The 13,949-nt window shown below is 43.2% G+C and overlaps 1 protein-coding gene and 1 pseudogene across 1 annotated transcript; both read right to left on the bottom strand.

Annotated features, from left to right (window-relative positions):
- Positions 1–522: 522 nt before the first annotated feature.
- On the bottom strand, positions 523–7,266 carry LOC119887234 (annotated as a pseudogene).
- A 2,623-nt stretch (positions 7,267–9,889) lies between these two features.
- On the bottom strand, positions 9,890–13,651 carry LOC119887235 (cell death activator CIDE-A-like). The gene is made up of 5 exons (XM_038698112.1): positions 13,516–13,651; positions 12,030–12,168; positions 11,739–11,891; positions 10,950–11,113; positions 9,890–10,354 (listed from the first exon to the last, which is right to left on the bottom strand). Exons 1-5 carry the CDS (start codon positions 13,581–13,583, stop codon positions 10,252–10,254), a joined length of 627 nt encoding a protein of 208 aa, XP_038554040.1. The 5' UTR covers positions 13,584–13,651; the 3' UTR covers positions 9,890–10,251.
- Between the last annotated feature and the right edge of the window lie 298 nt (positions 13,652–13,949).

The following is a 13,949-nucleotide window of genomic DNA, read 5'->3' as shown; positions in this document are numbered from 1 at the left end:
AGTCTCAATAACATTTAAAAAGTTATTGACAGTCGATACCGAGCCCTAATTTAAAGCGTTCTGGTGCATAGAAATATGTACATTTTGTATAAAATATACATTTGTCAGCATTTTATTTTCTTTTATATCTACAAAAAAAACTCAAAACCTCAAAATGTCTCGCCCCCTGAAAATGTTCATTTTAAAAAAAATGCTTTGAGCGAAGAAATTTAATTATAAACACCTGCAGCAAATTCAGAGGAAGTGACCTCAGACAAACACAGAAAAACTATTTACATGCGATACGCAACAAAACTATTATTTAAACATAATTTAACCTTCAGACCTGTGTTGCTGTCAGACGGCCACTGTGACTAAAAACGGTTTTATAATCAAGATGACTAATTTCATAAAGCATAGCTAAACAAAAAGGAGTTAGTGAGCAAAGTGTCCATGTGTTCCATAAATACACAGCAGTGCGGACAGATCCAGTGGCAGGAAACATGCAGTACACATCAAAAACACACAAACACAGTAGACGTGTAACAGTGTCAGGCCTTAAACAAAGCTTTTATTTCAGCCGCTCTGGATGCGCTCACATTTACAAAAATCACAGTTAGAAAACAACAAACACACTCGAACACAGTACGACAAGCGATGATCGGGATTTTGTAAATTTAATAAAAGCATGTGTCTTTGCGTCTGTTTTATATAAAAGTGACGTCAAAACATGCCTTCATCTTTCCACTTCAAGGTTTTAGCATCTTGTGTTTGTATTTTTGACACCTTCTCATTTTCACTGCATTAAATAAAAATATTAGCTTTTATTATTCTACCAACTTACCAAACAGTGACAGACATTGGTTATCACATTGTATTCTTTGCATTCCTAGAACTGATATAATCAGCAGGACAGGTCGTCACTGCCGTCCAAAGTTAGATCCGAGCGTTTTCTGATCGGACAGGTTAAAGTTGGGTTAGATTTAGGAACAAAAATGACTTTGTTAAATTTAGAGAAAGATCACGGTCAAAAGGAACCAATGTTGACTGTCCTCAAATAAAACTAAACATAAAGTTTATATCATTGTGTATTGAAGTCATGATGTTTGTCATGGGAAACAGTTGTGGGACATACTGAGCACATGTTTTAGAATTTGTTTTGGAATAGAAATCTTAGATTTGAGGAAAAATAACTTTACAAGGACAGTTTATCTTTATCAGATATATAATTAGCCCCCAAAACAACCCAGAAGATATTTATTTAAATAACTAAATCTTTGAAGCTGTGGCAAATGTTTTATATTTCTAACTGAATTTGACTTGACTTCCTGTCTAAATGGGTCAGAACCACTAGATTTGTTATTTCTCATCTCTCGTCTACCAGTGTTCTGAGTTTTACCGGCCTCGCTCGGTCTCCTTACTCAACAATCTCGTCCTCCTCGTCCTCAAAGTTCTCATCGCCGTCGTTGGCGGTGGCCTCCTGGTACTGCTGGTACTCGGACACCAGGTCGTTCATGTTGCTCTCCGCCTCTGTGAACTCCATCTCGTCCATGCCCTCGCCCGTGAACCAATGCAGGAAAGCCTTTCGGCGGAACATGGCCGAGAACTGCTCAGAGATCCGCTTGAACAGCTCCTGGATTGCCGTACTGTTGCCGATGAAGGTGGCGGCCATCTTGAGCCCCCGAGGAGCAATGTCGCAGACGGCGACCTTGACGTTGTTGGGAATCCACTCCACGAAGTAGCTGCTGTTCTTGTTCTGGACGTTCAGCATCTGCTCGTCCACCTCCTTCATGGACATGGGCCCGCGGAAGACGGTGGCGACGGTGAGGTATCGTCCGTGGCGAGGGTCACAAGCCGCCATCATGTTTCTGGCGTCGAACATCTGCTGGGTGAGCTCGGGAACGGTGAGCGCTCGGTATTGCTGGCTGCCTCGCGCCGTCAGAGGAGCGAACCCCGGCATGAAGAAGTGGAGCCTGGGGAAAGGCACCATGTTGACGGCCAGCTTGCGAAGATCTGCGTTGAGCTGCCCGGGGAAGCGGAGCGAGGTTGTGACGCCGCTCATGGTGGCCGACACCAGGTGGTTGAGGTCGCCGTAGGTGGGCGTCGTGAGTTTAAGCGTGCGGAAGCAGATGTCGTAAAGGGCCTCGTTGTCGATGCAGTAGGTCTCGTCTGTGTTTTCCACCAGCTGGTGGACGGACAGAGTGGCGTTGTAGGGCTCCACCACGGTGTCCGAAACCTGGCAGACGGAAGGAAGATCACATATGTAAATACAGGATAACGCTGCTTTCACGCAGTGTTTGCAAAACCTCCTGTTATTCCAACAATGAGGGCTCATTTCCAGCCCTGTAGTCACCCTAAATACCCTAAACCAGGCTATTCGCCGCATGTTCACACGTGAAACCTGAAACAAACAGTGCAAAGCTCCTTTTTAATCTCTGAGGTTTGATTGGGCACTTAAGCTTGATTTATATTCCTGCGTAGGGTAGCCAGGCATTTATACGTGTGCGTCGGTGTGTCCGTCATTCTGCGATTACACCCCCAAACGCTAGTCGGCAGTAGCGCTACAGCGTCCACCGTGTTGACCTTTGCCGGTCGAGCAGGCTAACTTCCGGTTTAGCGCTCCACTAACGTGAATGGGGGTAAAACTGTAACTGTTATAGCCTTTTCAAATGTTAGTGACCGAGTGGACCGCATCCGGATAGGGAAATGAGTCATTGCTCGGGTTGTGACGGTCAAATATCCACCGTGTTACAGCCGCCGTTTCGGCCGCTAGTACAAGTTACTTTAAAAGCGCGGAGTACTTCCGGTCGGCTCGGAGGCATTGTGAGGCGACCCAGCCGACCAAACACAGAGCTTACAGTCCGCGTTGACTTGACGTGTAGTTACATTTTTGAGGAGGTGCACGTCAGGCTACGCCGTAGCCTCTGCGTAGCCCCGTAGCCTACGCCGTCGATTCGACCCAGAAGTATAAATTACACTTTTAAAAGACAACTTCACAGACTGGAAGAAAAAGGTTTGGGGGTTCTGCGAGAAGGATTTTCTTGGAAATGGTGGAAGAGAGGAATCAAAGAAAGCTGAGGGGGAAAAAACACACTTAAACATATTTGACACATTCTCCCATCTGGCCGTCCTTCCCTCAGTCTAAAAGCCCGCTCTGATACCTTAGGTGAGGGCATGACACTGAAGGTGTTCATGATCCGATCGGGGTACTCCTCCCGGATCTTGCTGATCAGCAGGGTGCCCATGCCCGAGCCGGTGCCCCCTCCCAGAGAGTGAGTCAGCTGGAAACCCTGCAGGCAGAATCGTAGAAGATAGTTTGTTGATTTCACAGCAAACGGTGACGAGAAAGATGACAGTTAAGTGGATGGATGTTCAGGCTTTGTTCTCAGATATTTATTATAAATGGACCTGGATGACATGTTATTACTTCAAGCCAATGAAACTGTAGATCTACTGTTAGATTTTAAACACTAGTGATGGAACAATACCAAAGACAAAGTTCTCAAATGGTAAATGTTGTCTAAATACAAGCAGACAGACACCTTTGTCTAAGTCAGTTCAAATTTGATTTAAGTCTGATCAGAGAAGAAGCAAACAAGAGTCTTTGATACTCTGACATGTTTTGGTTTGTGCTAAAATAGTTTTGGGGTTGAAAACGCAGAAGAACTGCCACCTGGTGGACCTGGTAGGGTAACAGGTAATGGATTTTAAAGGTTCTGGAAACAGGGCGGTGTCAACTTCCTGGTGACACATGATGCAGAGAGCATCACCAACGACCATGATTTAAGCCACCAGGCGCCCATTTCACTTCATACTGTGTTTTTTGGTGAATGTTCCAAAACAAATCTGTAATCAATAACAAACTGCTACCAGGTGACCTGGGGCCTGTGGGGCCACTGAGGGTCGAGGAGATTATAAAACCTACAAATATTATTAGGTGAAAGAAGAAACTGGTACTTTGGCTCTGCTCGTTTCTGCCTGTAAAGCAGCTCTACGTCAGACACACGAAAAGCAAAAAGCCATTAGTCCTCTTCACCTGGAGACAGTCGCAGTGCTCGCACTCCTTCCTCACTATGTCCAGGACCGAGTCCACGAGCTCTGCCCCTCCGTGTAGTGACCTTTGGCCCAGTTGTTCCCCGCACCTGTCTGACCTGCAGACAACCAATCAGCACAGAGAAAATCCATCTGTGAAATGTGAAACGATGGCCACAACAGATGGGAATGCGTGCGTGCAGACACACACTCGGCGGGTGACCCACTTCTCAGCAGGACAGAGAAGCTGTGAGATTTTATTTCTGGATAAGAAAGACCTCCCTGCTTCTTCTTCTCCTCCTGAGACATCAGTTTATAAAACAAACGCTGGAGATATTTCAGTCTGTTTACTGTACAAATGTAATGCTGGAAAGTTTCACTGCTGCTGCAGCTCTGTCCTCCACACAAAGTCTAAAGTATCTCTTACACTGACTCATCTGCAGCTCTGCAGCTTTTAGCCTCTTTTAGGTCCTAGTTTTGGTTTTGCAGCACATTTCCTGTCTAGTTTAGTCTGTTTCCAGCTGCTTTCATCAAACAAGCTGCTAAACATCATACTCGTTCAGCTGACGCCGCCTGATGTTTAATACAGTTATGTTTTAACACTACTTTAAGTATCTTTTATTTATCATTGGTATCTCATACAGAAGATTTTGGCATTTAGGAAAGTAAAGCCTTCATGTGTCAGTATGGATTGTTACCAAAGATGAAGTTGTCTGGTCTGAAGAGTTGCCCAAAGGCTCCTGAGCGCACGCTGTCCATGGTTCCTGGTTCCAGGTCCACCAACACTGCCCGGGGGACGTATTTATGTGCTGCACAAACAGAGAAGAGTCGTCACTTTCTTCTATTTTTACAAATGTACAATATTTCTTCTATTTTTCTATCAATTTGCAACCCTCACCACTAGATGTCACTAAAACTTACAAACTGAGCCTTTAAGACAGTGAATTAGTTACGACTGTCTCTGTTAGGTCTTGTTTTGTGACTTTTTAGTCCGAAAAATCTGTCTGCAGAATGCAAACTGTGACCTCTAGTGTCGAGGTCAGACAGGTAAAACCACCCCGCCTTCCTCTATAAGAGGTTTTGCTGCGTTGCTGAATAGGGTGCAGAGAATATTTCTCTCTGGCTAAACAAGACATCTGGTCCTCCATTTGCCCAAATTTCTCTTCTATTCTAATAAACCAGTTGGCTACTACGACTACTAGTACTGACGTTACTTTTTGTTGCCGTTGTTGTCAACGTAGTGACGAAACGCGCCCTGTAGAGCAGTTTGTACTGTAGAAACATGGCGCCGTCCATGTAAGAGGACCCGCGGTGTGTGTAGACAGAAATGTCTCATTCTCAGGTAATAAAAACATAACGGTTCATCATGTAAGGTCTTTATACACTACAGAAAACATAGTTATGGATCTTATATTGCATTTCTGTCACTAGATCCTCCTAAATATTAAACACTTGACCTTTAAGAGGTGAAATGTGATTTATTTTCCAGAAGGGCCTCAGCAGTCATTCAGCGTGTGACTCACTGTGATGTGTTGTACTTACAGGACGCCTCATTGTAGTAGACGTTGACCCTGTCCAGCTGAAGAGATGAGTCACCCACGTAGCTCCCTGCAGGGTCGATGCCATGCTCGTCGCTGATCACTTCCCAAAACTGGCCGAGTCACAGCAGCAGAAAAAGAGAAGAAGAAGCTGTGTTTTAGTTTGTTTCTTTCTGCTCCACTCAGCTCTCTTGATCTCAATGAGATGAGCTGACTAAATAAAGGTGTTATATAGCCTATAAACGAGGGACACTTCATGCTGCTTCTTCCTTGTACTTGTCACGCATATGTATGTTTTTGTGATTTGGGTGAACTGACCCTTTAAAACATAAACATTCAAACCTAAATTTTCAGTTAAGCGGTTTATTAACAGGCTCATGTTTCGTTGCTGCTGGACAGAAAACTGCACAGAGTCCTACTGAAGGTAATCAGTCATTTCATGTGTCTTTTTTAATATTTGTGTAAATTCACCTTTGGCGTAGAGGTTTAAAAACCTTTATTTGATGAGGCTCTCAGACTAAAAAGCGCAGTCGCAGCTGCCCAGAAATCTGTCTTGTCATTTCCTCAGTTTCAACCTGACAGATTCGGTACATTTGATCTGCACTTCAAGTTAAAGAGGACGAGTTTGTTGCGAGAGGAGTTAAAAACGTGGTCACTGACGTGTTTGATCTCTGCTGGTCGGCTGTAGATCTGCAGGATGAACTTAAACACCAGCAGATACTCTTACGGTGCTGCACGGACTTTAATTTACAACCTGAGCTTTGTTTAAGAAGCTGTGTCACTGCTGACTTACAGAGTTTCCACACTGCTTCATTACCCAGCAGCCTTTGTGGTTATGAGGTGACCTGCTAACTGTCTGTTTAGCTCTTGTTGTCTCTCTTATCTCTCGTGATTTACTTTCTTCTCCGGCTGAAACCAAGTTCACTCCTTTGATTTCCAGCCCTCTGAAATAGTTGTGTGATTGGTCAGCCCCTGTGTGTGTGTGTGTGTGTGTGTGTGTGTTCACCCAGATTCCTTGAATAGTCTCACAGAGGGAGTTCACTTCACTCCCCCTCGGCACCGAAATGAGTTCATTACAGAGCAGAGAGCACTCCATGTTCATTTTAACGCTTATTATTATTATTATTATTATTAGAGCTTGAATGTCTGACACTATTTTTTCTAACAGCCTCTCCAAACTCTGGCTTGTCTTAAGGATGAGCATCGATCCCATCCACCCAGTCAGTACTGGGAACAGTCAAACTGGTTGTGGCCAGAAATCATAGATCCATATTAAATACAGAGATTTCCTCAATCTCGCGATAAAACCGTTTGGGTTGGTGAAGTTGGACATGACGCTTTCAGTCTTTCCTTAAAGTCCAGCCTGATGTGGGCTGAAAATCCCTGCATGATGTTTGACACGTTATTTAGTTTATTATAGGCAACCTGCAGTCCGGCAGAACATCAGGACATTAAAGCAACCTAATTTAAAGGCAAGTGTCAGCCTACAAACACAACTATCCAGTGATGCGACATAATTATTATTTACAAAGTTGAGTCGGGACATGATCCCGGTCCGTACCTTGGTCCCGATCTGGTTCCCGCACTGTCCCGCCTGGATGTGAACTATTTCTCTCATCTTTCTTCTTCTCGGTCGGTCTTTTCTCTCCGGTGGTGTTCTGGGGTGTGTCGGCGCGTCTCTGCTGGATGCCGGTGTGCGTCTGTTAAACGGGAGCGCGCGGCCGCCTTCCTCTCTCACCCCCCCCTCCTCCTCCTCTTCTCACGCGCGTCCACGCGACCACGCCCCGCGAGGTCACCCGTCCCGTGGGTCCAATTTGTCCCCACTCAGCATACTTTGTTTTATTTGTCCCACAGAAATACTCAACAGTACTATTTAATTCTAGCATATAAGCGTGGAAAATATCTTTACTTCGCAATAAAGTATTTTTCCTGCGTGGAAACAATACTTGAACATCCATAGATTTATAAGCCTAATAATCTTTTCTATACAGATTGAGTTTCCTAAAGTTAGTTTTTTATATGTTACCACAGAGAAAACCTAAAAACAAAAGCAATTGAAAATCATTGTACAGTATTATTTATTATTATTTTATTATGATGAAACAGGTGCAACAGATTCACAAAATGTAAATGAAATGATTCATGACATGATTCATCAATTCTGACCAACAGTATCACTGAAATAAAAGTGAAATATTCACAACATTTCCATCATTTTACATCGTTTTAATGATTAACATAAAAAAAAAAGATAAAGGAAAAAGGAAAATCAGATGTCCTTCCAACAAGTTTGTACTCAGTTCATCACCAAATTAAATGTAAAACTTCAAACACATGAAAAAACAGCAGCTACTCCAAAGAAAAGCACTGCAGCTGTAACTCTTTGCCTGCAGGTGGCGTTATAACTTTCCTCCTCATTAATGAAACCTGAGAACCATAAAGTCTAAGTTTTCCAGTGATAGGCCCAATCCCAATGTCCACACTCAGACTTTGAGGCGTGTCCCCTCGCCGCCGCCCCACAAGTGTGCGAGGGCTCTCTAGTGAGCCCTTTTTAAGCCCTTTTCTTAAGTCCGCATTTCTGCAGACTTTGCCTGAGGGAATTGCCCACAGTTCATAGCGGTATGACATGAAACACGGGGGTCACCAGGCAACACCTAAAAGCGAGAGAAATATAACGGCAAATCTGTCTTATAGAAAGTCCCGCCCCTTCCGGTTGACCCCCATGGGACCTTTCTTCGGAAAAATTATTGACTTACACACATGATGGGCAATTTAAAATATACATTTAAAAGTCAAGAAAGTTGCAGTTTGATGTAAAACTTTTGAGGTCTAAGACTGAAAATACAGAATTACAAAGACCAGAAATGCAAAGGTCGCAAATGTGACGTCGTAACTTTTTCTCTCAATGACTGAAACTGACGTCAAAGAACTTACATGAGAGGATGATGAGATTAAAGAACTGAGAGCCGTTGGATTAAACACATCAGGTGAGATATATTTCTGCGTGGAACATAGCTAAGTTATCTAGCTAGCAGCAACCAAGCAACCAACATTAGCTTAGCATTAGCACGCTAACATGTTGGTGACGTATATTGTGCGAGACGAGTGATGTAGCTCATTGAACGGTTTTCACACAAAACTAAATTTAACTTTACTGATTTACAACAAACTGCAACTTTGACTTAATTATCTTTTAAACTGACAAACATCACGTGTGATTCAGGACTCTGTTCAAACAGGATCTCTCGCCGTTCACTACCGTACATATTTTTTCAGAATTTTCCGATACTGGGATTGGGCCATAGCACATACATCCACGTGCACACGGAGAACAGCTGCTAACAGTGAATTCAGAGACTGTTAATGGCGCCAATTTACCAAAATGTAAACAAATAAGCTAAAGAAAAGCTCACAGCGTAACTCTTCCCAAACTCAGAGCATGATTATCCCACAAGAGAAGTGAAATGAAGACTACGTCATGTTGCATTATCTTTTAAGGCTCACGGTGTCAACATGGTTCTTACGTTTGTGGAACAGTGATCGTCTCCTCTGTCAGATACAGATTTTTGTCCTGTGGTGAAAAGAAACTGATCTGTAAATGAACTGCAGCTGCTGAACGTGGACATTTCACATTTTCTACTCCACTAGATTAGGTGCCTGCAGTTATTTCACAGATAAATTTGGAAACATTTGAGCATATACTGTAAAACAAACTACTGTTACATAAATCACCCAACAAGAGAAAAGTCAATACAGTTATGTTGGTGCAGCCTGCTACAGTATTAAAATGCTAATACAACAATGACAAAGCCCATTTTGGCTGTAGACTGAGCACATTTATGCTTTAAGTACATTACTTGATAGTTAAATTAAAGGATTTGTTCTTGTTAGCGTTTTCAAATTGTGGTGTTACTTTTCCATCACTGGTGGCTTCCACATTCACACAGAAGAGCAAAATGAGCTCTTTACAGTATGACTCTGCAGTCTGTACAGAGAAATGAGGAAGGCCACCTGCAGGGGATTTTTCTGCTCTGTAGGGGAACATGTGCCAGACATTCCCACAGAGAGACGATGAAGCCTGGGTCAGCTGCTGCTGAGGCCAGCAGTGTCGGTTTTCACAGCAGAGCTATAAAAGAGGAACCCATCGCTGATACGGCGCGTCTGCTCGGTCAGAGTCCTGCAGCAACACTTCATGTTTAATACTGATCAGTCATAGGAGTCAAAACTGACAGCAAAGAGGAGAGCTGCGTCAGAGACTCTTTGTAAAGCTGCCCTTGTTTTCTGGAAAGACAATAAATGAGAGCTCCTGGTTTATAGATACAGAAACATACAGACAACACTTCAAATAGCTCATCTTTATTCATTTACAATTAAATTTTAAGCACATTTACAACTTTTCCTCCTCTTGACATTAAATTTAAATCCTCACAGCTCAAAAAGAAAAGATAAAACATCCAGAAAAGAAACGTCACAACTGAAACAACTTCGTCCATCTAAACACACTTAAAACACTCGTATTCAGACAGGAGTCAGTCTAGATAAAAACAGGGTGAACAAGAGGAAACCGGTAAGAGTTTGCGAGTATTTAACTCAGTCTGTCTCAGACACACAAGCTGAATTCATATTTTCCACCAGAGGGCAGTTAAACCATTTGTGGCGAGTCCCACGTCGTTGGCGAGGACGGACACGCCTCTAACCTGCACTAGCAGTCGTGCTCCGTTGTGAACTGCAGTAATGAGGAAGCGGTGTAGAGCAGCAGCTGGCCTGCCAGTCTGCTCAGGCAGGTGACACCGCTCAGCGCCAACCTGACGGGGAGGAGACAGAGACTCCAGTCACGCATCAAAGTAGAGCAAAGTATGAGGCTCGGTAAGATTTCAGCCATTTAATGTTTTGGCCATGAGACTTGAGATTAGTTGCATTACTGGAGAAATGCCAGAACATTGCAGCAAAATAAATCTCATGCCACAGACTGATAAATATGTTAAATAATTGTACTTTAAAAATGATCAAAATCTTATTTTCATTGTTTGTTATTTAAGTAATTATATCTATTAAACCAATTTACATTTATTTTAATATCATTTTGATTTTTTAAACACACAATTACTGTTAATTTGTTTTTGCTTAGTTGTTATATTTAAAATCTTTTCACACATTAACCGTTTTATTTATTTGAAAGCAATATTTATTTTTAGTTACACACACTTAGTTTTATTTACTTATTTGATAATTATTTTTTTATTTTATTTATTATTATTGTGATTATTTTCTTTAAGTGTATGAAATGAATTGGTAGTTTGTAATTTGTAGCTTTGGCAACATTGTTGTTTTACATTCATGCCAGTAAAGCTGAATTGAATTGCTGCAGCTGCCCCAGATCACCAGCAGAGGTCAACTCACTTGAGGATGTGTTTAATCCTGGTGCACCTGAAGTCGTAGGACAGCGTGTAGACCTCATACAGAGTGGCCTTGATGGCGAGGCAGCCCAGGAAGTCTTTAGGGTGCAGCTTGTAGAGGTTAAAGGTCACTTTAGCAACCCCATTCCTCTTTGGCTGACGGTAGAACTGAAACAGTGAAAAAAACGTAATCCATTAACAAAAAAAATCTGATCAGGACCTTTGTTCTTTCAACGGGGGGGGGGCAGAGGTCACAGGGATCCACCCTCCATCAAGAGGATGAAAGCCGCTGTGGACCGACCGAGGCCTTCACACAGTCCGACTGCTCAGCCTCAAAGAGAAACTAAACTGCATGTTGAAAACGCTCCGACACATTACTGATGATTTCTCCTGCAAGACTTCCAACATGCACAGGAACATTTTCAGTCAAAGCCTCCACAAACCACTCGAGTGAAACATGTGAACACGTTGCCATCTTGTGGAAGAACTGCAGAAAGTCACAGCTCACAAAAAAAAAAATCAGCCTTTTAAAAATCAGAAAGTCATTTGTAACCTGGATCAGGTCACCAGAGGTAGAGAGCCACTTCCTGTTCACACCACTCATCTGAAACGGTCACATGTTAGAGCTACAAATCCGGCTTTAAAATAACCACCAGCAACAGTTTTGTAGTGTTAGAAACTCAAAACTGGGAACTAAAAGATTCTTAGATCCAGGATCAATACGGATTAATAAATCTTCTCCACTGCAGTAATGAGAAACACTGACTGCGTTTTCTCGTGACTTGATGCTCACCTTGTTCGGCGTCCACCTCTCTCCGTTCTCCAGCACCATCAGCGGCGTGTTGTTGGGCAGAGACTGGAAGAAGTCCTCCGAGTCCACCACAGTCCCGTCCTCCTCCAGGACCAGAGTCAGGAGGGTGCAGGTCAACATGAACACCCTCACCGCCTGAGACGCAACACAGGAAAACCAATCGCTGAATCACAGCGTGCAGGTGATGAGCCAAAGATCTGTTTTGAAACTCTGAATCTTCTCCACTGAAGCTGTGTGAATATTTTAAGATAACGTCACAGGGAGGATCTTCACCTGCTCCAGCAGCTCGTCCAGAGAGGACGCCTCCACACCCGCCGGCCTCCGGCTGCTATGGGCGCAGATCATAAAACGGCGAGGCTGAGCCGCGGGCAAGATGTGACGAGAGATGGTGGTCTGGACTGTTGATACGGACCTGCAGACAAATTAAAAACACGACTGCTGTATCACTGGATGTAGACTGTTGCATCTGTGCTTTTTTAGTCTTCCTAAACGACGAACCGGTTCTACTACAGCATGTTCCACCTAAACGCCACAGTTATCCAACAGCTGGAGTTACTGGTTCCTTAGATTCAGATTTTTGAAATATAAACCTCTGCTCATATTAAATCATGATGCACAGTTGAGGATTAAACACCAGAATGCAGTGGTTCAACACTAAAGCTGCTCATCAGTTATCCAACGCCACTCATGATGGGAACAGTCTGCTGCATAAGTACTTTTGATACTTTAGAACATTTGACCTTTGATTACTTATCAACCTCGCAGGGCTTTTCATTTATATGTACACTGAAATTAGTTCTAAATGCGCAGAAAACCAAATTCATGACTTTCACTGAAGCTCAGATTTGAGCCTCGTCACGCTGGTGTGCCGCCACTGAAAGGGTAACGTGTTAAAGTATCTTGGTATACGGACGAACGATAAAGTTGCTTTCATTGTACTCATAGACAACAAGTCCCGTTTCCCCTCTGAAGTGCGAGAGAAACTTGTTCAAGCCACCTTTTTACCTGTGATTGACTGTGGGGACTTGTTCATGCGTGCAGAATCATCTCTGCTAGATTCTTACGACCATGCAGGGTTGCCAGATCATCCACCATCACTGTAGTTCTACGAAATGGTAAAGTGGCCTTCTCTAGCTACACGTAGCCCGCTAGGTGCGTTTTTATCTAGAATCCTGCACAAATTATCCAGTTAGCTTTGTAGCCTCCTTAACTTTGCGGTCAGTGGTTACCAAACAGGGTGTCCCGTTTATAAAAGTCCCTCAACATGGAACTCTTCCTAAAGATTCTCCAGTCAGAGGTGCTGGTACCACTTGGGGAGTTCAGGTTGCAGAGGTCCTTAAGAGTGTGGATGGGTCCCAAAGGCTTGATTCTTTAAGTGTACCATGTGTACTCATTCTCAATGGGCTTCTCCTGACCAAATAATAAGATGTTGTTGCATTGATACTTTAGTGGATACGGTGCTTTAAGTACTTCAATACATTTTGCCAATTATAATTATGTTTTTGCTTTTTAATGCAGCATTTTACTTAATTAAAAAGACTAACATTGTAGCAGAGACTCTTTCTCTCTAATACTTACTGGCAGGGAGGCCCGCAGCTTCACACTAATAACCCTTGACGCGCAGCAGGTGCGCCGCGTGCGCCAAATTACGCACCACATGCGTCGCATCAGATTCAACAAGAGGAACAAAAAGTTAATGTGGGAGGTTGTTTAAAAATATGTCAGTCAGTTGGTAGCCGACGAAGTTTTGTTCACCTACCTCACTAAAGTGTCCGGCAGCAGAGTTTTGGCGTAGTTCACTCCTGACTGGATGGACAGCGGCGCCATTGTGACGTTAATCAATGAGCTCGAGGAAAGAGAAATAACGGTCCCGCGCGCCAGACGCGGTTTGGACTGCAGAGACGCCTCCGTACCTGCACCTGTTTCATGACCAACCATTTATTAACAATGACCACCTGTGATTGGTCACTGATCAGGGCTGAGAACCAATAGAACGGAGAGCTGCCAAAACAAATCTTGATACGAAATACGGCAAAATTATTCAGGAGGATGATTTCAGCAGCAAGTAGGCCTATAGCCAACTAAACAAGAAACTAATCAAATAAAAAACGTCTCAACACACAAAAGTAAAGGTAAAAACATTTAAATGGCACCAATATTACAGCAGTTAAAATCCTACATTCTACAAAACTA

Source organism: Micropterus salmoides, unplaced genomic scaffold (genome assembly GCF_014851395.1).
Source record: "Micropterus salmoides isolate LMB-PRFRI ecotype aquatic unplaced genomic scaffold, ASM1485139v1 Ms_hic_scaffold_4073, whole genome shotgun sequence".
NCBI classification, from domain to species: domain Eukaryota; kingdom Metazoa; phylum Chordata; class Actinopteri; order Centrarchiformes; family Centrarchidae; genus Micropterus; species Micropterus salmoides.
Note: the sequence above shows the minus strand (reverse complement) of the source record. Positions and strands in the feature narration are given on the sequence as shown.